Genomic DNA, 26,418 nt, shown 5'->3' with positions numbered 1-26,418 from the left:
TGAGGTATTTATTATCTATAGACTGGGGTACTTATTATCTATAGACTGGGGTATTTATTATTTATAGACTGAGATATTTATTATCTATAGACTGAGGTATTTATTATCTATAGACTATGGTACTTATTATCTATAGACTGGGGTATTTATTATCTATAGACTGGGGTACTTATTATCTATAGACTGGGGTACTTATTATCTATAGACCTGGGTATTTATTATCTATAGACTGGGGTACTTATTATCTATAGACTGGGGTTACTTATTATCTATAGACTGGGGTATTTAATATCTATAGACTGGGGTACTTTTTATCTATAGACTGGGGTACTTATTATCTATAGACTGGGGTACTTATTATCTATAGACTGGGGTATTTATTATCTATAGACTGGGGTACTTATTATCTATAGACCTGGGTATTTATTATCTATAGACCGGGGTATTTATTATCTAAAGACTGGGGTACTTATTATCTATAGACTGGGGTATTTAATATCTATAGACTGGGGTACTTATTATCTATAGACTGGGGTACTTATTATCTATAGACTGGGGTAGTTATTATCTATAGATTGGGGTATTTAATATCTATAGACTGGGGTACTTATTATCTATAGACTGGGGTACTTATTATCTATAGACTGGGGTACTTATTATCTATAGACTGGGGTACTTATTATCTATAGACTGGGTACTTATTATCTATAGACTGGGGTACTTATTATCTATAGACTGGGGTATTTATTATCTATAGACTTGGGTACTTATTATCTATAGACTGGGGTATTTATTATCTATAGACTTGGGTACTTATTATCTATAGACTGGGGTATTTATTATCTATAGACTGGGGTACTTATTATCTATAGACTGGGGTATTTATTATCTATAGACTGGGGTACTTATTATCTATAGACTGGGGTACTTATTATCTATAGACTGGGGTACTTATTATCTATAGACTGGGGTATTTATTATCTATAGACTGGGGTACTTACTATCTATAGACTGGGGTACTTATTATCTATAGACTGGGGTACTTATTATCTATAGACTGGGGTACTTATTATCTATAGACTGGGGTATTTAATATCTATAGACTGGGGTACTTATTATCTATAGACTGGGGTATTTAATATCTATAGACTGGGGTATTTATTAAGAATGTATTTAGAATCCTGCTTTTTAACTCTTTTCTTCTCCAGTAAAAACGTTTTTTTTCCTACAGACTCACGTTGTTATTTCCGGCACATAAAACACAGTTGATGCTTTTTCACCCGGTTTAACTGGGTTTGGGACAGGGGGCAGGTTTGGCCTGTGCCAGTGCTCAAGGGCAGCAAATGGTTTTTGCCGGGGGGGGGGGGGGGGGGAGAAAACCCATCAGCGACCGACCTTGCCACAAATCCGGGCCTGGTTATATAATATGTTTTATATGTTTTACGATCTATAAATCCATAAGCACCTCCTCTTGTCCAGCAGGAAGATCTCATACTAAAGATACTTCCCAATTGTTACGACATTTGGAGAGTCTTCCGTAAATTCAAGGGGAAGTATTATTGGTAGCGTTATATATAAACAGCTTATATACCTGTATATACCTTATAAACCTCTCCGACCTTATAAGAGCTGGGAGAGAAGCTGACAGGAATGAAGGCCCCTAGAGGAAGAGCTGGGAGAGAAGCTGACAGGAATGAAGGCCCCTAGAGGAAGAGCTGGGAGAGAAGCTGACAGGAATGAAGGCCCCTAGAGGAAGAGCTGGGAGAGAAGCTGACAGGAATGAAGGCCCCCAGAGGAAGAGCTGGGAGAGAAGCTGACAGGAATGAAGGCCCCCGAAGGAAGAGCTGGGAGAGAAGCTGACAGGAATGAAGGCCCCCGAAGGAAGAGCTGGGAGAGAAGCTGACAGGAATGAAGGCCCCCGGAGGAAGAGCTGGGAGAGAAGCTGACAGGAATGAAGGCCCCCGAAGGAAGAGCTGGGAGAGAAGCTGACAGGAATGAAGGCCCCTGGAGGAAGAGCTGGGAGAGAAGCTGACAGGAATGACGGCCCCTAGAGAAGGAGCTGGGAGAGAAGCTGACAGGAATGAAGGCCCCCAGAGGAAGAGCTAGGAGAAAAGCTGACAGGAATGAAGGCCCCCAGAGGAAGAGCTGGGAGAGAAGCTGACAGGAATGAAGGCCCCCAGAGGAAGAGCTGGGAGAGAAGCTGACAGGAATGAAGGCCCCCAGAGGAAGAGCTGGGAGAGAAGCTGACAGGAATGAAGGCCCCTAGAGAAAGAGCTGGGAGAGAAGCTGACAGGAATGAAGGCCCCCAGAGGAAGAGCTAGGAGAGAAGCTGACAGGAATGAAGGCCCCCAGAGGAAGAGCTGGGAGAGAAGCTGACAGGAATGAAGGCCCCCAGAGGAAGAGCTGGAGAAGCTGAGTGAAGCCCCGCCCATATTTCCTGTTCAGTTCCCTCATAAAACAAAAAAACCTGCTCATACACAGACTGGCTCCTGCTGCCTCCAAGCATGCGCAGAAGGCTCTCCACTTCGACTACAGTAGTCGAAGTGATGAAGGAACTGAACAGGAAGTGGGGGGGCGGGGCTTCACTCTGCACAAGGAATCAAAGGAAACTATCAACTTCTAACTGAGGAGCCAGGTCAGACAGAATGCTGGGACAAAGGTAGGTAATTCTGGAGGCTGTTTACTTATTCTTTAAGCTGCCATATACCCCTCCTTTATTTTCATCATGGATTTATATCTCTCCACTTTGCCAGAAAGCCAGAGAATCCTACTTGGCTATTAAAGGGGAAGTTCACTTTCAGACAATTGTCCAAATTTGTTAAAAAAAGAACTTTTTTTTTAACCTATTCAAGATCCAAACCATACATGCTGCGCATGGCCGATGCTAAAAGTCCGCCTCTCATATTGTGCGCAGGAAGTTTCCTTGATCTGATTGGCTGAATCTTTCCAGCCAGTTGTATCAAATATATGGAAATGAGGCAGAACAGAGGGAGGCACAGTTATGAATTAGTCCTGAACCTCCTTACTGGGAAATGTGTTTACTGACCTAGGCTGCTCCAATTTGGACAGTTGTACAAAGGTCAATATCCCCTTTAAGGAGAAACAACTAACCAACTAGAATTGTCTGTATCACAATCACACAAATCACACAATCTGAACCAACATTTGTATTTATTGTTTCACAGCAGATTCATTGCCAGAAGGTTAATAATCCAAAGTCTTCTTCAGCCTCTAATTAAATAAATTGTCTACAAATTCATCGTCTGATTCTTCATGGTTTGGTACAACAGGTTTATATTCTTGCCCATAGACCTCCACTTCGCAGAGCTGGAGAGTTTCTTCACGCCCGGGAATAACCACAGAGACATACCGACCCTCCCTCCCATGACAGGACACAACGATGGTTTCTTCGGAGACGTCGGTTACGGTGCCGAGAGAAAAGAGAATAACAGAAGGTTTAATTGGCAACTGGACCTGGGGAGGAGGAACAGTGAGGCAAGTCAGCCAATACTTGTATTATCATGTTTCCCAGCCAATGGTTGGGGTGTCAGGCTGGATCTAACCCTTGCTTTATAATGGTTGGCTGTCTAACCCCCAGGCTGAGTACTAAGGAGATACAGTGCTTGATACAGTGTGTATATGAGTTTTTTTGCTGATCATTGTGGTGCAGTTACACCCCAGGCACAGAGTTGGCTCCTGTACAATGTATTCACTTGGGCACAAACTGAAGGAGTAAGTAAAGGCAACAATGGAAGGAAGATGACAGATGAGTATGGGACTTACACTGGGTTGTTATTATCGGCTAAATCTCCAACCCGGACCTTGGCTCCCAACAGGCGCTCGCTGCAGCAGTCCCCTCTGTTCACTATCACCACTGTGTCCACCTTGTACCTCTTCTTCAGGTCCAGCTGCCACCAAGCCGGGTTGTCATTACCAGTGAGGGAACATGAGCCCGACATCATATTAGAGTCAGTATTACCATCAATAGCAGCGGCAGCCTTGTACTCGGGTCTGTATGTCGAGCTCTGTGTGGCTTCTCCCAATCTTGCAATATTATCTAACAACAAAATGTCCTTGTAGAGTGTAAGCTCTTTTGGGCAGGGCTCCCTTCCCCTCCTGTATCGGTTACTGATTGCTTTATATGTTACTCCTTGTAGAGTGTAAGCTCTTTGGGGCAAAACATACGAAAAAGTCGCAAAATGTTCGTTTTCAAGTCGGAACTTTTCCAATTCGGGTCGGATTCGTGGGTTAGTAAATCAGCCCCCTAGTGTCTCAACCCTTTCTCCTTGTAGAGTGTAAGCTCTTTGGGGCAGGGCTCTCTTCCCCTCCTGTATCGGTTACTGATTGCTTTATATGTTACTCCTTGTAGAGTGTAAGCTCTTTTGGGCTGGGCTCCCTTCCCCTCCTGTATCGGTTACTGATTGCTTTATATGTTACTCCTTGTAGAGTGTAAGCTCTTTTGGGCAGGGCTCCCTTCCCCTCTTGTATCGGTTACTGATTGCTTTATATGTTACTCCTTGTAGAGTGTAAGCTCTTTTGGGCAGGGCTCTCTTCCCCTCTTGTATCGGTTACTGATTGCTTTATATGTTACTCCTTGTAGAGTGTAAGCTCTTTTGGGCAGGGCTCTCTTCCCCTCTTGTATCGGTTACTGATTGCTTTATATGTTACTCCTTGTAGAGTGTAAGCTCTTTTGGGCAGGGCTCCCTTCCCCTCCTGTATCGGTTACTGATTGCTTTATATGTTACTCCTTGTAGAGTGTAAGCTCTTTGGGGCAGGGCTCCCTTCCCCTCCTGTATCGGTTACTGATTGCTTTATATGTTACTCCTTGTAGAGTGTAAGCTCTTTTGGGCAGGGCTCCCTTCCCCTCCTGTATCGGTTACTGATTGCTTTATATGTTACTCCTTGTAGAGTGTAAGCTCTTTGGGGTAGGGCTCTCTTCCCCTCCTGTATCGGTTACTGATTGCTTTATATGTTACTCCTTGTAGAGTGTAAGCTCTTTGGGGCAGGGCTCCCTTCCCCTCCTGTATCGGTTACTGATTGCTTTATATGTTACTCCTTGTAGAGTGTAAGCTCTTTTGGGCAGGGCTCCCTTCCCCTCCTGTATCGGTTACTGATTGCTTTATATGTTACTCCTTGTAGAGTGTAAGCTCTTTGGGGCAGGGCTCTCTTCCCCTCCTGTATCGGTTACTGATTGCTTTATATGTTACTCCTTGTAGAGTGTAAGCTCTTTGGGGCAGGGCTCCCTTCCCCTCCTGTATCGGTTACTGATTGCTTTATATGTTACTCCTTGTAGAGTGTAAGCTCTTTTGGGCAGGGCTCCCTTCCCCTCCTGTATCGGTTACTGATTGCTTTATATGTTACTCCTTGTAGACTGTAAGCTCTTTTGGGCAGGGCTCCCTTCCCCTCCTGTATCGGTTACTGATTGCTTTATATGTTACTCTGTATGCCCAGTGTATGGAACCCACTTATTGTACAGCGCTGCGGGATATGTTGGCACTTTATAAATAAAAGTTAATGTAATGTATAAGTGGAGCTTTGTGTGGCAGTTGCTCCCTTTACCAGAGTATTTGCTAATAAATAAAATACTATTAGTGACTTTCCTTCTAGAACAATGCCAGGCACGCACAGTCACCGGCTGTTATATTATTACTGACGCTACGGCGGCCTCATAAGCGCTGTAGGGGGTGGAGCTAATTAAGCATTAAATATTGAAATATTTGATAAATATTTATGATGGGGACCCTGCACATTGGGCCACAGTTGTAAAGTTTTTGGGTGTTCAATAAGGAGTCAGTATTATTTTGTTATATCCACATTAGGACACAGGAATATATCTGGGTTCCATACAGTTTTATATATATAAAAATAAAAATTCAAAATGAATGCTAAATCAAGAATATTCTCTTACCTTTCAGCTTGATTTTGCCAGAATGGACCCACCCAATGGAGATGCAAACCAGCAGGACCACAAAGCACTTCATCCTAATGGGGGAGAGACAAGATACACTGATATATAGAGAGACAGTGATAAATAGAGAGACAATTATAAATAGAGAGACAGTGATAAATAGAGAGACAGTGATAAATAGAGAGACAGTGATAAATAAAGAGACAGCGATAAATAGAGAGACAGCGATAAATAGAGAGACACTGATAAATAGAGAGACACTGATAAATAGAGAGACAGTGATAAATAGAGAGACAGTGATAAATAGAGAGACAGTGATAAATAGAGAGACAGTGATAAATAGAGAGACACTGATAAATAGAGAGACATTGATAAATAGAGAGACAGTGATAAATAGAGAGACAGCGATAAATAGAGAGACAGCGATAAATAGAGAGACAGCGATAAATAGAGAGACAGCGATAAATAGAGAGACATTGATAAATAGAGAGACAGCGATAAATAGAGAGACAGCGATAAATAGAGAGACAGCGATAAATAGAGAGACAGCGATAAATAGAGAGACAGCGATAAATAGAGAGACAGCGATAAATAGAGAGACAGTGATAAATAGAGAGACAGCGATAAATAGAGAGACAGCGATAAATAGAGAGACAGCGATAAATAGAGAGACAGCGATAAATAGAGAGACAGCGATAAATAGAGAGACAGTGATAAATAGAGAGACAGTGATAAATAGAGAGACAGTGATAAATAGAGAGACACTGATAAATAGAGAGACATTGATAAATAGAGAGACAGTGATAAATAGAGAGACAGCGATAAATAGAGAGACAGCGATAAATAGAGAGACAGCGATAAATAGAGAGACAGCGATAAATAGAGAGACAGCGATAAATAGAGAGACAGTGATAAATAGAGAGAGTGAAATAGAGAGACACTGATAAATAGAGAGACATTGATAAATAGAGAGACAGCGATAAATAGAGAGACAGCGATAAATAGAGAGACAGCGATAAATAGAGAGACAGCGATAAATAGAGAGACATTGATAAATAGAGAGACAGCGATAAATAGAGAGACAGCGATAAATAGAGAGACAGCGATAAATAGAGAGACAGCGATAAATAGAGAGACACTGATAAATAGAGAGACAGCGATAAATAGAGAGACAGCGATAAATAGAGAGACAGTGATAAATAGAGAGACAGTGATAAATAGAGAGACAGCGATAAATAGAGAGACAGCGATAAATAGAGAGACAGTGATAAATAGAGAGACAGTGATAAATAAAGAGACAGCGATAAATAGAGAGACAGCGATAAATAGAGAGACACTGATAAATAGAGAGACACTGATAAATAGAGAGACAGTGATAAATAGAGAGACACTGATAAATAGAGAGACAGTGATAAATAAAGAGACAGCGATAAATAGAGAGACAGCGATAAATAGAGAGACACTGATAAATAGAGAGACACTGATAAATAGAGAGACAGCGATAAATAGAGAGACAGCGATAAATAGAGAGACAGTGATAAATAGAGAGACAGTGATAAATAGAGAGACAGCGATAAATAGAGAGACAGTGATAAATAGAGAGACAGTGATAAATAGAGAGACAGTGATAAATAGAGAGACACTGATAAATAGAGAGACATTGATAAATAGAGAGACAGCGATAAATAGAGAGACAGCGATAAATAGAGAGACAGCGATAAATAGAGAGACAGCGATAAATAGAGAGACACTGATAAATAGAGAGACAGCGATAAATAGAGAGACAGCGATAAATAGAGAGACAGTGATAAATAGAGAGACAGCGATAAATAGAGAGACAGCGATAAATAGAGAGACAGTGATAAATAGAGAGACAGCGATAAATAGAGAGACAGCGATAAATAGAGAGACAGCGATAAATAGAGAGACACTGATAAATAGAGAGACAGCGATAAATAGAGAGACAGCGATAAATAGAGAGACAGTGATAAATAGAGAGACAGCGATAAAGAGAGAGACAGCGATAAATAGAGAGACAGCGATAAATAGAGAGACACTGATAAATAGAGAGACAGCGATAAATAGAGAGACAGCGATAAAGAGAGAGACAGCGATAAATAGAGAGACAGCGATAAATAGAGAGACACTGATAAATAGAGAGACAGCGATAAATAGAGAGACAGCGATAAATAGAGAGACAGTGATAAATAGAGAGACAGCGATAAATAGAGAGACAGTGATAAATAGAGAGACAGTGATAAATAGAGAGACACTGATAAATAGAGAGACATTGATAAATAGAGAGACAGTGATAAATAGAGAGACAGTGATAAATAGAGAGACAGTGATAAATAGAGAGACAGCGATAAATAGAGAGACAGTGATAAATAGAGAGACAGTGCTAAATAGAGAGACAGTGATAAATAGAGAGACAGTGCTAAATAGAGAGACAGTGATAAATAGAGAGACAATTATAAATAGAGAGACAGTGATAAATAGAGAGACAATTATAAATAGAGAGACAGTGATAAATAGAGAGACAATTATAAATAGAGAGACAATTATAAATAGAGAGACACTGATAAATAGAGAGACAGTGATAAATAGAGAGACAGTGATAAATAGAGAGACAATTATAAATAGAGAGACAGTGATAAATAGAGAGACAATTATAAATAGAGAGACAGTGATAAATAGAGAGACAGTGATAAATAGAGAGACAGTGATAAATAGAGAGACAATTATAAATAGAGAGACAGTGATAAATAGAGAGACAATTATAAATAGAGAGACAGTGATAAATAGAGAGACAGTGATAAATAGAGAGACAATTATAAATAGAGAGACACTGATAAATAGAGAGACAGTGATAAATACAGAGACACTGATAAATAGAGAGACAGTGATAAATAGAGAGACACTGATAAATAGAGAGACAGTGATAAATAGAGAGACACTGATAAATAGAGAGACAGCGATAAATAGAGAGACAGTGATAAATAGAGAGACACTGATAAATAGAGAGACAGCGATAAATAGAGAGACAGCGATAAATAGAGAGACAGTGATAAATAGAGAGACACTGATAAATACAGAGACAGTGATAAATAGAGAGACAGTGATAAATAGAGAGACACTGATAAATAGAGAGACAGCGATAAATAGAGAGACAGCACCTTGATTCCTTATTTATGAGCCTTTGAGTTGAGATATAATTTCTGTACATTGGGGGCACCCCCTGCTGTAACAAACAGCAACTCCTTACTCACTGGCTACAGAAGCTGGGGGTTTGTGCCGCTTTATAAAAGCAGCCCCTGCCCTCCAAATTGGGCTCTAGATTTCCCATTTTATGATTATGGATACTCATCTCTCTCCCCCCCCCCTTTCAGTATTTCTCATCTCTCTCCATTTGTCTTTCTATTCCCTAATTCTTCCCCCTCTACTCAAACCCCATTTTCTAACTGGCAACTGAGCAGCAAACTGGCAAAGAAGGTTCAGTGTTACGCACTTTGGTAGAAATAATATAAATACAAGTTATACACTGAATGGGAGTGAGTTGGGGGTTTCCTTAATGGAGAAGGATCTGGGGGTTTTTGTTGATAACAAGTTGTCTAATTCCAGGCAGTGTCATTCTGTGGCTACTAAAGCAAATAAAGTGCTGTCTTGTATAAACAGGGCATTGACTCAAGGGATGAAACATAATTTTGCCCCTTTATAGGTCCCTGGTAAGGCCTCACCTTGAGTATGGGGGGCAGTAACAGTGAGTATGGGGGGCAGTAACAGTGAGTATGGGGGGCAGTTACAGTGAGTATGGGGGCAGTTACAGTGAGTATGGGGGGCAGTGACAGTGAGTATGGGGGGGCAGTTACAGTGAGTATGGGGGCAGTTACAGTGAGTATGGGGGCAGTTACAGTGAGTATGGGGGCAGTTACAGTGAGTATGGGGGCAGTTACAGTGAGTATGGGGGCAGTTACAGTGAGTATGGGGGCAGTTACAGTGAGTATGGGGGCAGTTACAGTGAGTATGGGGGCAGTTACAGTGAGTATGGGGGCAGTTACAGTGAGTATGGGGGCAGTTACAGTGAGTATGGGGGCAGTTACAGTGAGTATGGGGGGCAGTTACAGTGAGTATGGGGGCAGTTACAGTGAGTATGGGGGGCAGTAACAGTGAGTATGGGGGGCAGTAACAGTGAGTATGGGGGGCAGTAACAGTGAGTATGGGGGCAGTTACAGTGAGTATGGGGGCAGTAACAGTGAGTATGGGGGGCAGTTACAGTGAGTATGGGGGGCAGTTACAGTGAGTATGGGGGGGCAGTAACAGTGAGTATGGGGGGGCAGTTACAGTGAGTATGGGGGCAGTTACAGTGAGTATGGGGGCAGTGACAGTGAGTATGGGGGGCAGTAACAGTGAGTATGGGGGCAGTGACAGTGAGTATGGGGGGCAGTGACTGTGAGTATGGGGGGCAGTAACAGTGAGTATGGGGGCAGTTACAGTGAGTATGGGGGGCAGTAACAGTGAGTATGGGGGCAGTTATAGTGAGTATGGGGGCAGTTACAGTGAGTATGGGGGGCAGTTACAGTGAGTATGGGGGCAGTTACAGTGAGTATGGGGGCAGTTACAGTGAGTATGGGGGGCAGTAACAGTGAGTATGGGGGCAGTTATAGTGAGTATGGGGGCAGTTACAGTGAGTATGGGGGGCAGTTACAGTGAGTATGGGGGCAGTTATAGTGAGTATGGGGGCAGTTACAGTGAGTATGGGGGGCAGTTACAGTGAGTATGGGGGCAGTTACAGTGAGTATGGGGGGCAGTTACAGTGAGTATGGGGGGCAGTTACAGTGAGTATGGGGGCAGTGACAGTGAGTATGGGGCAGTTACAGTGAGTATGGGGGGCAGTTACAGTGAGTATGGGGGCAGTTACAGTGAGTATGGGGGCAGTTACAGTGAGTATGGGGGGCAGTTACAGTGAGTATGGGGGCAGTAACAGTGAGTATGGGGGGCGGTAACAGTGAGTATGGGGGGCAGTTACAGTGAGTATGGGGGGCAGTTACAGTGAGTATGGGGGGCAGTAACAGTGAGTATGGGGGGGCAGTTACAGTGAGTATGGGGGGGGCAGTTACAGTGAGTATGGGGGCAGTTACAGTGAGTATGGGGGGGCAGTAACAGTGAGTATGGGGGGGCAGTTACAGTGAGTATGGGGGCAGTTACAGTGAGTATGGGGGGCAGTAACAGTGAGTATGGGGGGGCAGTGACAGTGAGTATGGGGGACAGTGACAGTGAGTATGGGGGACAGTGACAGTGAGTATGGGGGGCTGTGACAGTGAGTATGGGGGCAGTGACAGTGAGTATGGGGGGGCAGTGACAGTGAGTATGGGGGGCTGTGACAGTGAGTATGGGGGGGGCAGTGACAGTGAGTATGGGGGGCAGTGACAGTGAGTATGGGGGGGCAGTAACAGTGAGTATGGGGGGCAGTGACAGTGAGTATGGGGGGCAGTAACAGTGAGTATGGGGGGCTGTGACAGTGAGTATGGGGGCAGTAACAGTGAGTATGGGGGGGCAGTGACTGTGAGTATGGGGGGGCAGTAACAGTGAGTATGGGGGGCAGTTTTGGGCTCCAGTCTTTAAGAAGGATATAAATGAGCTGGAGAGAGTGCAGAGACTGCAACTAAACTGGTAAAGGGGATGGAAGGGTTAAACTATGAGGTTAGACTGTCAGGGTTGGGGTTGTTGGGGTCTATATTAATACATTTATATTCAGCTGTTCGTAGGTTAATACTGACTCTTTCCATTTGTATATCATGTTACAGATATGAATATAATAATATTTCCATCAGTAAATAAATATCTATACACCAGTATTTGCCCAAATACAATTCCCACCAATAGATCAATATTCACATGCGGCGCCCATAATTCCCACATAAATATCCCTCACTGGGGGGATGAGGATACAAGTTATTGAGTGAATAATTGTATGGTGCCCAGAGCATGGCAGGTCAGTATCAGTCAGTATATACATTACAGTAAATACCCCAGTACCTATATACAAACAGCTATATACACTATATGAGCACAGAATTGTAAGGGGAATAGGATCATCTCTACCTGTCAGTGGGTCGGGTTAATGTCCGGCTTCTTTCTTCTCCCCCTTCAGTACCTGCCTCCCCTCTATCCTGGCTCCTCCTTATGTACCATTCCTGGGGGGAGTGGCCAAGTGGCCAAACCAGGTGACCGGACCTGTTTGATCAGAATCCAAATATCAGGAGGCAGAACAGGACTGTGATTATGATCTTCACTGACAGCTGTAATACTGCCCCCCCCCCCCCCGGGGCATCTGAGCTGGGGGTGCCAAAGAAAGGGGGAACCTGTTGCTTAGCATTCCCCACAGATCTGGGAATGTAGGTTTTATTCCTATACATACAAACACCTATAATTACATTTAAGTGCCATTTCTGATTCCTGTTTTGCAGGATAAGTAGACATATGTGACAGTTACACTGGTTTTGCCCTTAGGTTGCCCTGTAGGAATGTATTTCATTATTGTCATTTTGAATCAAAGTGATAGGATTTCTCCCCAGACCATTTATACAGGAGAAAGGGTAGGCCAGTCTGGGGTCCCCATACACGGGCAGATGAGCTGCTACATTGGTATGAAGGACCCGAATTAGCAGTTTAAATCTGTCCATTAATGGCCACCTTAGAGCTTGGGGGGGGGGGCATATACTAAGGCATAATTTGAATGTCCCTGTAACAATACCTGGTGGTATGGGGGGGCGGCAGGGACACTCGCCATCTATGTCCTCTATGTGTGCGTCATCTTTTTGGCGCAAATTTTGAATATTTAAAGCTCTTTCTGCATTGTACTCATTGCCCAACGTGGGTCTATTCCTGATAGTTCCTGGGTGGGTTCTTTGTACTGTTTTGCTGTGTTCTGACTCCTGCCCATTCCTGACTATTCCTGTATTGCTGCATAAACCGACCTTTACCTGTTTTGACTATTCTTCTGGATTCTGATTCTCTACTGCGCTGATCGGTGCTGACCCGGCCTGTGCCCTGACTACACTGACCCGTTCCCCTTCTTCCTGCCACACGGTTCTGGTTCCCCTGCCTGCTCAGAACTCTCTCCTTGGGTCTCTCACTATAAGTCCTGGCGACATCCCAGTAGCGAAGGGCTCCTCCCGACGTGAGAGGCGGCTGTTATAGGCAGAAGCGCGAACCGTGGCCGGACCCTTGGCGCCTGTTCTGAATTCTGGGTCCCATTCCTGATAGTCCCTTTAAGAACTGGAAGATCTTTCTTTACTCTGTGGTTTTAGAGGTTATCAGGGGATAAAGTGCCTGTGGGGATCATAAGTGCAAACTGTTTGCTAATTTATACTGATATGCACAAACTCTACTGTAATGTTTTAATGTCCCCCCTACTCTTGGACTTGCTCTTCACTGGGATCTCCCACCCAGATCCCCTCTACCCTTCTACCCCAGGTATCTCATTCCATCCCATACTCACAGATACACATATATTCCTTATCCCTCGGCAGCACAACCCAATGGGACTGTTCTGCCCCCAATAAGGGGTAATTATATCTTAGTTGGGATCAAGTACAGGTACTGTTTTATTATTACAGAGAAAAGGGAATCATTTAACCATTAAATAACCCCAATAGGGCTGTTCTGCCCCCAATAAGGGGTAATTATATCTTAGTTGGGATCAAGTACAGGTACTGTTTTATTATTACAGAGAAAAGGGAATCATTTAACCATTAAATAAACCCAATGGGACTGTTCTGCCCCAATAAGGGGTAATTATATCTTAGTTGGGATCAAGTACAGGTACTGTTTTATTATTACAGAGAAAAGGGAATCATTTAACCATTAAATAAACCCAATAGGGCTGTTCTGCCCCAATAAGGGGTAATTATATTTTAGTTGGGATCAAGTACAGGTACTGTTTTATTATTACAGAGAAAAGGGAATCATTTAACCATTAAATAAACCCTATAGGGCTGTTCTGCCCCAATAAGGGGTAATTATATCTTAGTTGGGATCAAGTACAGGTACTGTTTTATTATTACTGAGAAACCTGCATGACAAAATAAATTTTTCTTTATTTTCACACTAAGACCTGTGAGTGCGGCATCCATTTATCCTATATATATAACTGAATGTATATATATATATATATATATATATATATATATATATATATATATATATATATATATATATATATATATATATATATATACAGTATATATAATCTTTCTTCTATATCCCAGTTCTCCTCCACTCGTTTAAACTGAATCACACAAATGCACTTAGATCATATTCTCAATTCATACCTTTCAGTTCAAGTGTTTGTAAAGTATATATCCAAACTTTCTCCCACCTTTGTAAGTATAGAAGCCTATTATCCCCTCAGTGGGTGTATGGCCTCTATTAGCAAAAACCAAGGAGATGCAACGGAATGGGCTGGTACTGGTAATGTCAGATTACTGGTACCAGTAGTAGATTTATATTGACTTATCCTGTACTGTCTCACCTACACACAGTAACCCACAAGGGCACATAATAAGGGAGGCTGCATACTCTGTGAGGCCTGTATAGTAACCATTAATGGCACATTTACTCCCTGGATATGTGTGTGTGTAACATACGAGGTTCTGATAATATGGGAATACTGTTTGCACTGTAAACAGGGGAACTGCCTTTCTGAATTGGGGCCAAAGTTTTAGAACCCAAATCTGCCCTAACGAGATAATCTCACTTACTAATAATATAATGATTACTGCTGTGATGTATGGTTATTCATGAAGTGATTTTTAATTACACATAAGTCATCTAAACTGTGCCTGGTTCTATTGCACTGGGACATATGTTATTGATATGGGGGTATGTAGAAAAGGATAAGGTAAGGGTTAACCCATTAGGTCCCACTGAGGGGTGGGTGTGGGGGAGGAGCTGGAAAAATGTGGCAATGTTTTGAACTTCTGTAGCTTAACAAAGGGGTGGGAAGCTCTGAAATGCTGCTTGGGTATTTGTCTATAACAATAATGGGGAAAGTGCAGGACTTTTATTCTATTTTGTATAAAGGCAACGGGCTTTTGCACCTTTTCCCTTGAGCCGCCATTTTGTGATGGGCTGTGTGCTCCCTCAGAGATCAGCTGACCAGAAATATTGAAGCTCTTACTGTAACAGGAAGTAGTGTGAGAGTAAATAACAGAACTCTGCCCATTCATTGGCTGATGGGGCCTAGCATGTATGTGTGCCTTGGCTTGTTTGTGTGCACCGTGACTCCTATGATCCCAGGGAATGGCCTGAAGGAAAGTTACGATCGCTGAGGGATGTCAAAATGTTAGGAACCCCCCAGTGATTGTAATTACTTACCTGATACCCCAGGCTGGTGCCCCTGTTAGCAGAAACCTGTACCAGCCTGGGGTATCTGTGACCAAGTGATTCTCTTCCCTCTTCTGCCTTCGTGCCATTAGCGCATTCACAGTACAGTTAAAAGCTGAACCTTAACAAGAAAGTCGCCACTTGTATGTATGTATGTATAACTTTATTTATAAAGCGCCACAAGGGTACACAGCGCTGTACAGTCTTACAGAATACAAAATTACACACAGGGAGGACGAGTGATATAATAAATAAATACAATAAATATATATATATATATATATATATATATATATATAAGTGCCATGTGGTATGAGACACAGTAGGAAGGAGGTCCCTGCCCCGTAGAGCTTACAATCTAAGTGGTTGGGTAACATACAGGCACAAACTGGAAGGTAAGAGTGCACCAGGTATGGGCATTTTCACCCTACTACGCCAGCCTCAGGATTTGGAAGGGTGCCAGGGGCCAGGATGTGTAATATCGCTGGTGTTATATGGGCGATATGTTTGCAGGGAGGCAGGGCTGCGTTGGATACATTGATGGTTGCGTTTTACGTTCACTGTGCCATATGATTTTTTTTTAGAATTACATTTTTGGATACTTGTGTGATATTGAAAAATGGGAGATTGCATAGAGATTTACATGTGAAAGAGAACAATCGTTATAGTCTTTTACTAAATACCAGTAATCACCCCCCACAGAAATGAAAGTCAGAGTCAGGTTCACAGCTTATTAGAGTTAAGGGAATCCTGTCATGGAAAAACCTTTTTGTTCCAAACCCATCAGTTAATAGAGCTTCTCCAGCAGAATCCTGAATTGTAATCATTTTTTCCCATGGGGCTAGCCATATTCTTCATTTCCCAGGGTGCCACAGCCATGTAACCTGTGCTCTGATAAACTTCAGTCTCACTTTACTGCTGCGCTGCAAGTTGGAGTGATATCCCCCCCCCCTCACCCCCAGCAGCCGATCAGCAGAATAATGGGAAGGGAGCAAGATAGCAGCTCCCAGTAGGTATCAGAATAGCACTCAATAGTAAGAAATCCAAGTCCGGCTTGGGACTCCTCCAGTTACATGGGAGTAGGAGAAACAATAGGTTAGCTGAAAGCAGTTCTAATGTGTAGCGCTGGCTCCTTCTGAAAGCTCAGACTCAGGCACACTTTACTGCTGCGCTGCAAGTTGGAGTGATATCCCCCCCCTCCCCCCAAGCAGCCGATCAGCAGAACAATGGGAAGGGAGCAAGATAGCAGCTCCCAGTAGGTATCACAATAGCACTCAGTAGTAAGAAATCCAAGTCCAGCTTGGGACTCCTCCATTTACATGGGAGTAGGAGAAACAATAGGTTAGCTGAAAGCAGTTCTAATGTGTAGCGCTGGCTGAAAGCTCAGACTCAGGCACACTTTACTGCTGCGCTGCAAGTTGGAGTGATATCCCCCCCCCTCACCCCCAGCAGCCGATCAGCAGAACAATGGGAAGGGAGCAAGATAGCAGCTCCCAGTAGGTATCACAATAGCACTCAGTAGTAAGAAATCCAAGTCCGGCTTGGGACTCCTCCAGTTACATGGGAGTAGGAGAAACAATAGGTTAGCTGAAAGCAGTTCTAATGTGTAGCGCTGGCTGAAAGCTCAGACTCAGGCACACTTTACTGCTGCGCTGCAAGTTGGAGTGATATCCCCCCCCTCACCCCCAGCAGCCGATCAGCAGAACAATGGGAAGGGAGCAAGATAGCAGCTCCCAGTAGGTATCAGAATAGCACTCAATAGTAAGAAATCCAAGTCCGGCTTGGGACTCCTCCAGTTACATGGGAGTAGGAGAAACAATAGGTTAGCTGAAAGCAGTTCTAATGTGTAGCGCTGGCTGAAAGCTCAGACTCAGGCACACTTTACTGCTGCGCTGCAAGTTGGAGTGATATCCCCCCCCTCACCCCCAGCAGCCGATCAGCAGAACAATGGGAAGGGAGCAAGATAGCAGCTCCCAGTAGGTATCAGAATAGCACTCAATAGTAAGAAATCCAAGTCCGGCTTGGGACTCCTCCAGTTACATGGGAGTAGGAGAAACAATAGGTTAGCTGAAAGCAGTTCTAATGTGTAGCGCTGGCTGAAAGCTCAGACTCAGGCACAATGCACTGAGATGGCGCCTACACACCAATATTACAGCTACAAATACATTTGTTGGTTGAAGAATAAAAGGTTAAATGGCAGAGGGAATTATTTGCTGTGTAACAGTGTCATTTAGAGATAAAAAGTGCCCCATAAATATCATGATATTTAAATGCAGTGATGAGTAAATTTGTTTCCATCAGGCATGATTTGCTGCGAAGTTTCATATTTATTTCTATTATCCTATTATTTCTGACCCCAGGTTTCACTAGTTCTTTTGCTCGACCTATCCGTTTTCCATAATCGTATTGGAACCCTTTAATAGGAAGGTGAGGCTGCATCATCTCCTCCCATTCATATACATTATAATTTATCATTCCCATCTCCCCTGAATACTTGGGGTTCTTTCCCACTTGCGTGCCCTTTGTGTGTCTGATGCCCCCATCCCAACCATGGGAAAAGCGTGTGTTAATGTAGAACTTGTTTGGTCAATAGGATGAAATTCTTTTATAAATACTATTATTTCCCCATCTGGCTCTGTTAGGCAGCGCCTCTAGTGGGGGAAACAGATAGGGGATGGGGCCCATTAAAGATCCACCTGTTTGGCAAGGTCCCCAAATGGGTAGATGTTTGTCCAATTTTACAAGCCTGTGCGTGGTTCATCTGGGGACCAACATTTGGGCAACAAGACTTGGGGATGGAAGATTTAAGCTATGAGGTTAGACTGTCGAGGTTGGGGTTGTTTTCTCTGGAAAAGAGGCGCTTGCGAGGGGACATGATTACTCTGTACAAGTACATTAGAGGGGATTATAGGCAGTTGGGGGATGTTCTTTTTTCCCATAAAAACAATCAGCGCACCAGAGGTCACCCCTATAGATTAGAGGAACAGAGCTTCCATTTGAAGCAGCGTAGGTGGTTTTTCACAGTGAGGGCAGTGAGGCTGTGGAATGCCCTTCCTAGTGATGTGGTAATGGCAGACTCTGTTAATGCCTTTAAGAGGGGCCTGGATGAGTTTTTGAACAAGCAGAATATCCAAGGCTATTGTGATACTAATATCTACAGTTAGTATTACTGGTTGTATATATATAGTGTATGTATGTGAGTGTATAGATTGGTTAGTATAGGTTGTGTGCTGGGTTTACTCGGATGGGTTGAACTTGATGGACAATGGTCTTTTTTCAACCCTATGTAACTATGTAACTATGTAACTATGTAACTTACAGAGCCCATCGTGCCCAATAGATAACCAGGATATTATTGCCAATAAGCTTCTGACTTGGGCCTGAGGGGCGGAGCTTTTATCGGCCTGTATATGTGCATCTCCCAAATATCTTTCTCCCACTCAGCAGAGGAGCCTGGGAGGCCCTTCTAAGATACATTAAGACAGTAGAAAGTTGGGGTTGCCACCTCTTTATAAAGTCTGTACCGGCAGGGCAGGGGGTGGGGCCATAGGTGGATGGGTGGTGACATCATAGGCTAAGTATGTGGGGGAGGAGTCACCTAACAAACATTAAACATGTCTCGCTCACAAGGGAGGGAACAAATGCCGTTTAACTGCTACCCCAGCCCTCTCCTCAGCACTTTTATAGTTGGGAATAAAAAAATACCATCAAGCGTCACCCTTTGCCCAGACAATTCTTACCAATCACGTTCTGGCCTATCAAATTGTTCTTTAAAGAAGCAGAAGCCAATCATGTGACAGCTTCTTTAATGTGTAGGGTTCCCTGAATGTCACTATATGGAACTTACCTGGCAGATCTCTCTGAAGAGGGGCCCGGGGCCGGGAAGTGGATGGGAGACCCAGTAAATAGCTCCCAGTTAAGGTGCCAGATACCCCTCATTTCTTTTTCATCATAGATATATCTCTCTACTGCAAAATATATTTTTTTATAAATATGACTTGAGTTATAGTCCCCACTCCTTGTCAGAAACTCAGAGAATCCTACTTGGCTATTAAAGGGGAAGTTCACCTTCAGACAAGTTTCTTTAACATATTCAGCCTTCCAGATACACACTACATAAGCTGTGCATGACTGAGGGTAAAAGTCTCTCTGCCCCCCCCCCTAAGGCAGGGGGTCGCACACACCTCCACCTGTATTGTGTGCAGGAAATATCCTTTCTCTGATTGGCTGAATCTTTCCAACCAATCAAATATATGGAAATGAGGCAGAACAGAGGGAGGCACAGTTATGAATTAGTCCTGAACCTCTTTACTGGGAAATGTGTTTACTGACCTAGGCTGGACAGTTGTACAAAGGTCATTATTCCCTTTAAGGAGAAACACCAAACCAACTAGAATTGTCTGTATCACAATCACACAAATCACACAATCTGAACCAGCATTTGTATTTATTGTTTCACAGCAGATTCATTCAGGTTAATGAGCAAAAGTCTTCTTCAGCCTCTAATTGAATAAATTGCCTATGTCTTCCAGTACTGAGTCATCTGAATTGTCATGGTTTGGTTTTCTATATTCTTTCCCATAGACCTCCACTTCGCAGAGCTGGAGATATTCTTCACGCCCAGGAATAACCACAGAGACATACTGACCCTCCTTTCCATGGCAGACCACAGTGATGGCTTCTTTGGAGACGTCGGTTATGGCTCCACATCTAAAAGAAATGAGAATAACAGAAGGTTTAATTGGCATACGGACCTGGGGAGGAAGAACAGTGAAGTATTCAGCCAATAACTACAGTATATTATCATGTTTCCCAGCCTATGATTGCGATATCAGGGTGGCACTGACCTTTGCGTTATAATACCTAGCTGCCTAACCCCCAGGCTGAGTACTAAGGAGATACAGTGCTTGATACAGTGTGTATACGAGTTTTATTGCTGATCATTGTGGTGCAGTTACACCCCAGGCACAGAGTTGGCTCCTGTACAATGGATTCACTTGGGCACAAACTGAAAGAATAAGTAAAGGCAACAATGGAAAGAAGATGAAGGATGAGTATGGGACTTACGTCGGGTTGTTCACATTTGCTGTATTTCCAACACGGACCTCGGCTCCCAACAGGCGCTCGCCGCAGCAGTCCCCTCTGTTCACTATCACCACTTTCTCCACCTTGTACCTCTTCTTCAGGTCCAGCCGCCACCAAGCCGGGTTGTCATAACCAGTGAGGGAACATGATCCCGCCATCATATTAGAGTCAGTATCACCATCAATAGCGGCGGCAGCGTTGTACTCGGGTCTGTACGTTGAGCTCTGTGTGGCTTCTCCCAATCTTGCAATATTAACTGCCAACAAAATGTCATTATTCATTACAAGCAGTTCCTTATTGATGTGCAGATCAGTGGGATACGTTACTATAAACATTGGGGTTTCATCTGTAGGAACTGGTTCTTCTCAACACAGATGGAGAAGCTAATATAAAAGATGGCTTCTCTACAAGGGGACAGTGGTGCTGGAGCCAATGCAGTGATTGGTTGATACAGGACTGATTTGTCTTGGGAATTATGGCTACTATGTTATTATTTAAACCATAGGCATCAGAACCGGGGTTTGGGGCAGCTCATTTTCGCTAGGGGATGGGTTGGACAAACACAAGGCCTGTATGTACAGACATTACTTAGGGGGGATACTATAGCAATGTACATATTTGCAGTGTGGGTACATGGGTGTCTCATCATGTGATTATCTCTGATACCATCAATGGCTTTTTCAGCCGAGTACTCAGGTCTATAAGTGGAGCTTTGTGTGGCAGTTGCTCCCTATTAGTGACTTTCCTTCTAGAACAATGCCAGTCACCGGCTGTTATATTATTACTGACGCTACGGCGGCCTCATAAGCGCTGTAGGGGGTGGAGCTAATTAAGGATTAAATATTGAAATATTTGATAAATATTTATGATGGGGACCCAGCACATTGGGCCACAGTTGCAAAGTTTTTAGGTATTCAATAAGAGGAGTCAGTATTATTTTGTTATATCCACATTAGGACACAGGAATATATCTGGGTAGAAGGAGTTCCTTACAGAGTTATATAAATAAAAATTTAAAATGAATGCTAAATCAAAAATATTCTCCTACCTTTCGGCTTTATTTTGCCAGAATGGACCCACCCAATGGAGATGCAAACCAGCAGGACCACAAAGCACTTCATCCTAATGGGGGAGAAGACAAGATACACTGATAAATAGAGAGACAGTATTTTGATTCCTTATTTATGAGCCTTTGAGTTGAGATATAATTTCTGTACATTGGGGGCACCCCCTGCTGTAACAAACAGCAACTCCTTACTCACTGGCTACAGAAGCTGGGGGTTTGTGCCGCTTTATAAATACATTTATATTTAGCTGTTCATTGGTCAATACTGACTCTTTCCATTTGTATATCATGTTACAGATATGAATATAATGATATTTCCATCAGTAACTAAATATCTATACACCAGTATTTGCCCAAATACAATTCCCACCAATAGATCAATATTCACATGCAGCGCCCATAATCCCCACGTAAATATCACTCACTGGGGGGATGAGGATACAAGTTATTCAGTGAATAATTGTATGGTGCCCAGAGCATGGCAGGTCAGTATCAGTCAGTATATACATTACAGTAAATACCCCAGTACCTATATACAAACAGCTATATACACTATATGAGCACAGAATTGTAAGGGGAATAGAATCATCTCTACCTGTCAGTGGGTTGGGTTAATGTCCGGCTTCTTTCTTCTCCCCCTGCAGTACCTGCCTCCCCTCCCACCTGGCTCCTCCTTATGTACCATTCCTGGGGGGAGTGGCCGAGTTGCCCAACCAGGTGACCGGACCTGTTTGATTGGAATCCCAATATCAGGAGGCAGAACAGGACTGTGATTATGATGATCACTGACAGCTGTAATACTGCCCCCCCCCCCCCTGGGGCATCTGAGCTGGGGGTTCCAAGGAAAGGGGGAACCTGTTGCTTAGCATTCCCCACAGATCTGGGAATGTAGGCTTTATTCCTATACATACAAACACCTATAATTACATTTAAGTGCCATTTCTGATTCCTGTTTTGCAGGATAAGTAGACATATGTGACAGTTACACTGGTTTTGCCCTTAGGTTGCCCTGTAGGAATGTATTTCATTATTGTCATTTTGAATCAAAGTGATAGGATTTCTCCCCAGACCATTTATACAGGAGAAAGGGTAGGCCAGTCTGGGGTCCCCATACACGGGCAGATGAGCTGCTACATTGGTATGAAGGACCCGAATTAGCAGTTTAAATCTGTCCATTAATGGCCACCTTAGAGCTTGGGGGGGGGGCATATACTAAGGCATAATTTGAATGTCCCTGTAACAATACCTGGTGGTATGGGGGGGGCGGCAGGGACACTCGCCATCTATGTCCTCTATGTGTGCGTCATCTTTTTGGCGCAAATTTTGAATATTTAAAGCTCTTTCTGCATTGTACTCATTGCCCAACGTGGGTCTATTCCTGATAGTTCCTGGGTGGGTTCTTTGTACTGTTTTGCTGTGTTCTGACTCCTGCCCATTCCTGACTATTCCTGTATTGCTGCATAAACCGACCTTTACCTGTTTTGACTATTCTTCTGGATTCTGATTTTGTACTGCGCTGATCGGTGCTGACCCGGCCTGTGCCCTGACTACACTGACCCGTTCCCCTTCTTCCTGCCACACGGTTCTGGTTCCCCTGCCTGCTCAGAACTCTCTCCTTGGGTCTCTCACTATAAGTCCTGGCGACATCCCAGTAGCGAAGGGCTCCTCCCGACGTGAGAGGCGGCTGTTATAGGCAGAAGCGCGAACCGTGGCCGGACCCTTGGCGCCTGTTCTGAATTCTGGGTCCCATTCCTGATAGTCCCTTTAAGAACTGGAAGATGTTTCTTTACTCTGTGGTTTTAGAGGTTATCGGGGGATAAAGTGCCTGTGGGGATCATAAGTGCAAACTGTTTGCTAATTTATACTGATATGCACAAACTCTACTGTAATGTTTTAATGTCCCCCCTACTCTTGGACTTGCTCTTCACTGGGATCTCCCACCCAGGTCCCCTCTACCCTTCTACCCCAGGTATCTCATTCCATCCCATACTCACAGATACACATATATTCCTTATCCCTCGGCAGCACAACCCAATGGGACTGTTCTGCCCCCAATAAGGGGTAATTATATCTTAGTTGGGATCAAGTACAGGTACTGTTTTATTATTACAGAGAAAAGGGAATCATTTAACCATGAAATAAACCCAATAGGGCTGTTCTGCCCCAATAATGGGTAATTATATCTTAGTTGGGATCAAGTACAGGTACTGTTTTATTATTACAGAGAAAAGGGAATCATTTAACCATTAAATAAACCCAATAGGGTTGTTCTGCCCCCAATAAGGGGTAATTATATCTTAGTTGGGATCAAGTACAGGTAATGTTTTATTATTACAGAGAAAAGGGAATCATTTAACCATTAAATAAACCCAATAGGGCTGTTCTGCCCCAATAAGGGGTAATTATATCTTAGTTGGGATCAAGTACAGGTACTGTTTTATTATTACAGAGAAAAAGGAAATCAATTTTAAAAATTGATTTGTTTGATTAAAATGGAGTCTATGGGAAATGGCCTTATTGTAATTTGGAGTTTTCTAGATAAAAAATAACAGATAACAGATCCCATACCATGCATTGGGAATACTCAGGAACATATGGTCAAATATATTAAAGGTCAAATGTAAAAACTGACCTTCAAATTTTTTAAAAATTAAATAATTTTTATCATCGTATAAGGGAATTTGCTTTTAAGCTCTTCTCCATTGAAAATATTTTGCATTAAATGTATTTAATTTTCCCATTTATTTTTCATTTGTTTTGAGCAAACAAAAACAGGACTTACAGGAACTTCCTACAGATTCACATTTCCTGGCAGCGTAAAAAACATTTAATTCTATTTCATGAGGTTTAACTGGATTTGGGACAGGTTTCTGGCCGTGCCGTAGGGAGATATCCCAGTGCTCAAGGGCAGCAAATGTTTTTTTTCTCTTTCCTCTATATCCCAGTTCTCCTCCACTCCTTTCAACTGAATCACACAAATGCACTTAGATCATATTCTCAATTCATACCTTTCAGTTCAAGTCTTTATAAAGTATATATCCAAAATTCCTCCTGCCTTTGGAAATATAGAAGCCTATTGTCCCCTCGGTGGGCGTATGGCCTCTATTAGCAACGGAATGGGCTGGTACTGGTAATGTCAGATTACTGGTACCAGAAGTAGATTTATATTGACTTATCCTGTACTGTCTCAGTTACTGATTGCTTTATATGTTACTCTGTATGTCCAATGTATGTAACCCACTTATTGTACAGCGCTGGGGGATATGTTGGCGCTTTATAAATAAATGTTAATAATAATTATAATAATAATAATAATACTGTCTCACCTACACACAGTAACCCATAAGGGTACATAATAAGGGAGGCTGCATACTCTGTGAGGCCTGTATAGTAACCATTAATGGCACATTTACTCCCTGGATATGTGTGTGTGTAACATACGAGGTTCTGATAATATGGGAATACTGTTTGCACTGTAAACAGGGGAACTGCCTTTCTGAATTGGGGCCAAAGTTTTAGAACCCAAATCTGCCCTAACCAGACAATCTCACTTATTTAATAATATAATGATTACTTGTTAGAATTCATAGAGCCCTAATGAACTTTATATAACTATTAACCTTGATTAACCATATAACCCCTAGTTACTAGGGAATAAGGAGTGACAGGGGGCATTTGGGGAAGACGAATGATTTTGGTATCCTTGCAAGATAGAGGTTGAAATCATCCTTTCATACATGTATATATGAATATTTACAGTTAGTATTAGTTTTTATTTGTGAAATTCTATGTTAGAGATATTGTCAATGTCATTTTATATAAACCACAGGATTGGGTCTTTTGAGTTCAGTACATTTGCCTGTCATAGGAATTTGCCTTCTGTAACAGAGAGAGACAAGGGGAACCCGCATCCCTGTAGGCTATTGTTAGACTTTGTTACACAACAAGTAGTGAGTCTGTGGTGCAGTAACACCTCCTACATACAAGGTTGTGCCGATACATAGCCATGTCCATAGTAGCCAATCCCTGACAATAAATATCTATTACTGGCAAATAGGTGGGTTTTAAATGGAATATGATCTTTGTTAAACCTGTATAAAGCAAAGGCTCACTTGTATTAGTGAGGGGAGAGGGTGGGAGAGAAGAGACTCCCAGAAGGAACATCAAGACCTCAGAACCCTCCAACATCAGGTCATGTAAGATAATAGGCCGGCACCTTAGAATAACTTATTTTATGTTCCAATTAAGAACTGTACTTCATTTGTTATATTATAATTATGCCTAAAGGATTAAAAGACTCTTCCTGTATTAATACCCATGTTTACTTTTGGATTTTGAGGGTTCCCAGAGAGTACCCTCCCTCCATCAATCTTCTGGTAAAATCTTATAGGATATCATTATGGATTATTAATTATGTTTTATAATAATTCATATTTTACATTACTGCTGTGATGTATGGTTATTCATGACATTTGAATTACACATAAGTCATCTAAACTGTACCTGGTTCTATTGCACTGGGACATATGTTATTGATATGGGGGTATGTAGAAAAGGATAAGGTAAGGGTTAACCCATTAGGTCCCACTGAGGGGTGGGTGTGGGGGAGGAGTTGGAAAAATGTGGCAATGTTTTGAACATTTGTAGCTTAACAAAGGGGTGGGAAGCTCTGAAACACTGCCTGGGTATTTGTCTATAACAATAATGGGGAAAGTGCAGGAATATCATCATTAACCAAAAGGTCTACACAAGCAGGTTACTACACCCACCCCCCTGAATACTTGGGGTTCTGTCACACTTGCTTCTAGTGGTTATTTGTTTGTGGAACTGTCTTTTGGTATCACAAACACTGGGGCCCTTTGTGTGTCTGATGCCCCCATCCCAACCATGGGAAAAGCGTGTGTTAATGTAGAACTTGTTTGGTCAATAGGATGCAAATTCTTTTATAAATACTAATATTTCCCCATCTGGC

General features: G+C 42.7%; 2 protein-coding genes across 2 annotated transcripts; both read right to left on the bottom strand.

Annotated features, from left to right (window-relative positions):
• Positions 1-3,154: 3,154 nt before the first annotated feature.
• Positions 3,155-12,047, bottom strand: LOC733712 (novel protein similar to X-epilectin). The gene is given in 4 exon segments (NM_001044489.1): positions 3,155-3,434; positions 3,782-4,057; positions 5,909-5,982; positions 12,011-12,047. Coding segments are annotated over 3 exon segments (552 nt in total). The 5' UTR covers position 5,982; positions 12,011-12,047; the 3' UTR covers positions 3,155-3,231.
• A 7,678-nt stretch (positions 12,048-19,725) lies between these two features.
• On the bottom strand, positions 19,726-22,000 carry LOC100145533 (uncharacterized). The gene is given in 4 exon segments (NM_001126970.1): positions 19,726-20,005; positions 20,363-20,636; positions 21,429-21,502; positions 21,872-22,000. Coding segments are annotated over 3 exon segments (555 nt in total). The 5' UTR covers position 21,502; positions 21,872-22,000; the 3' UTR covers positions 19,726-19,797.
• Positions 22,001-26,418: the final 4,418 nt, after the last annotated feature.

Source organism: Xenopus tropicalis, chromosome 6 (assembly GCF_000004195.4).
Source record: "Xenopus tropicalis strain Nigerian chromosome 6, UCB_Xtro_10.0, whole genome shotgun sequence".
Taxonomy (NCBI): domain Eukaryota; kingdom Metazoa; phylum Chordata; class Amphibia; order Anura; family Pipidae; genus Xenopus; species Xenopus tropicalis.
Note: the sequence above shows the minus strand (reverse complement) of the source record. Positions and strands in the feature narration are given on the sequence as shown.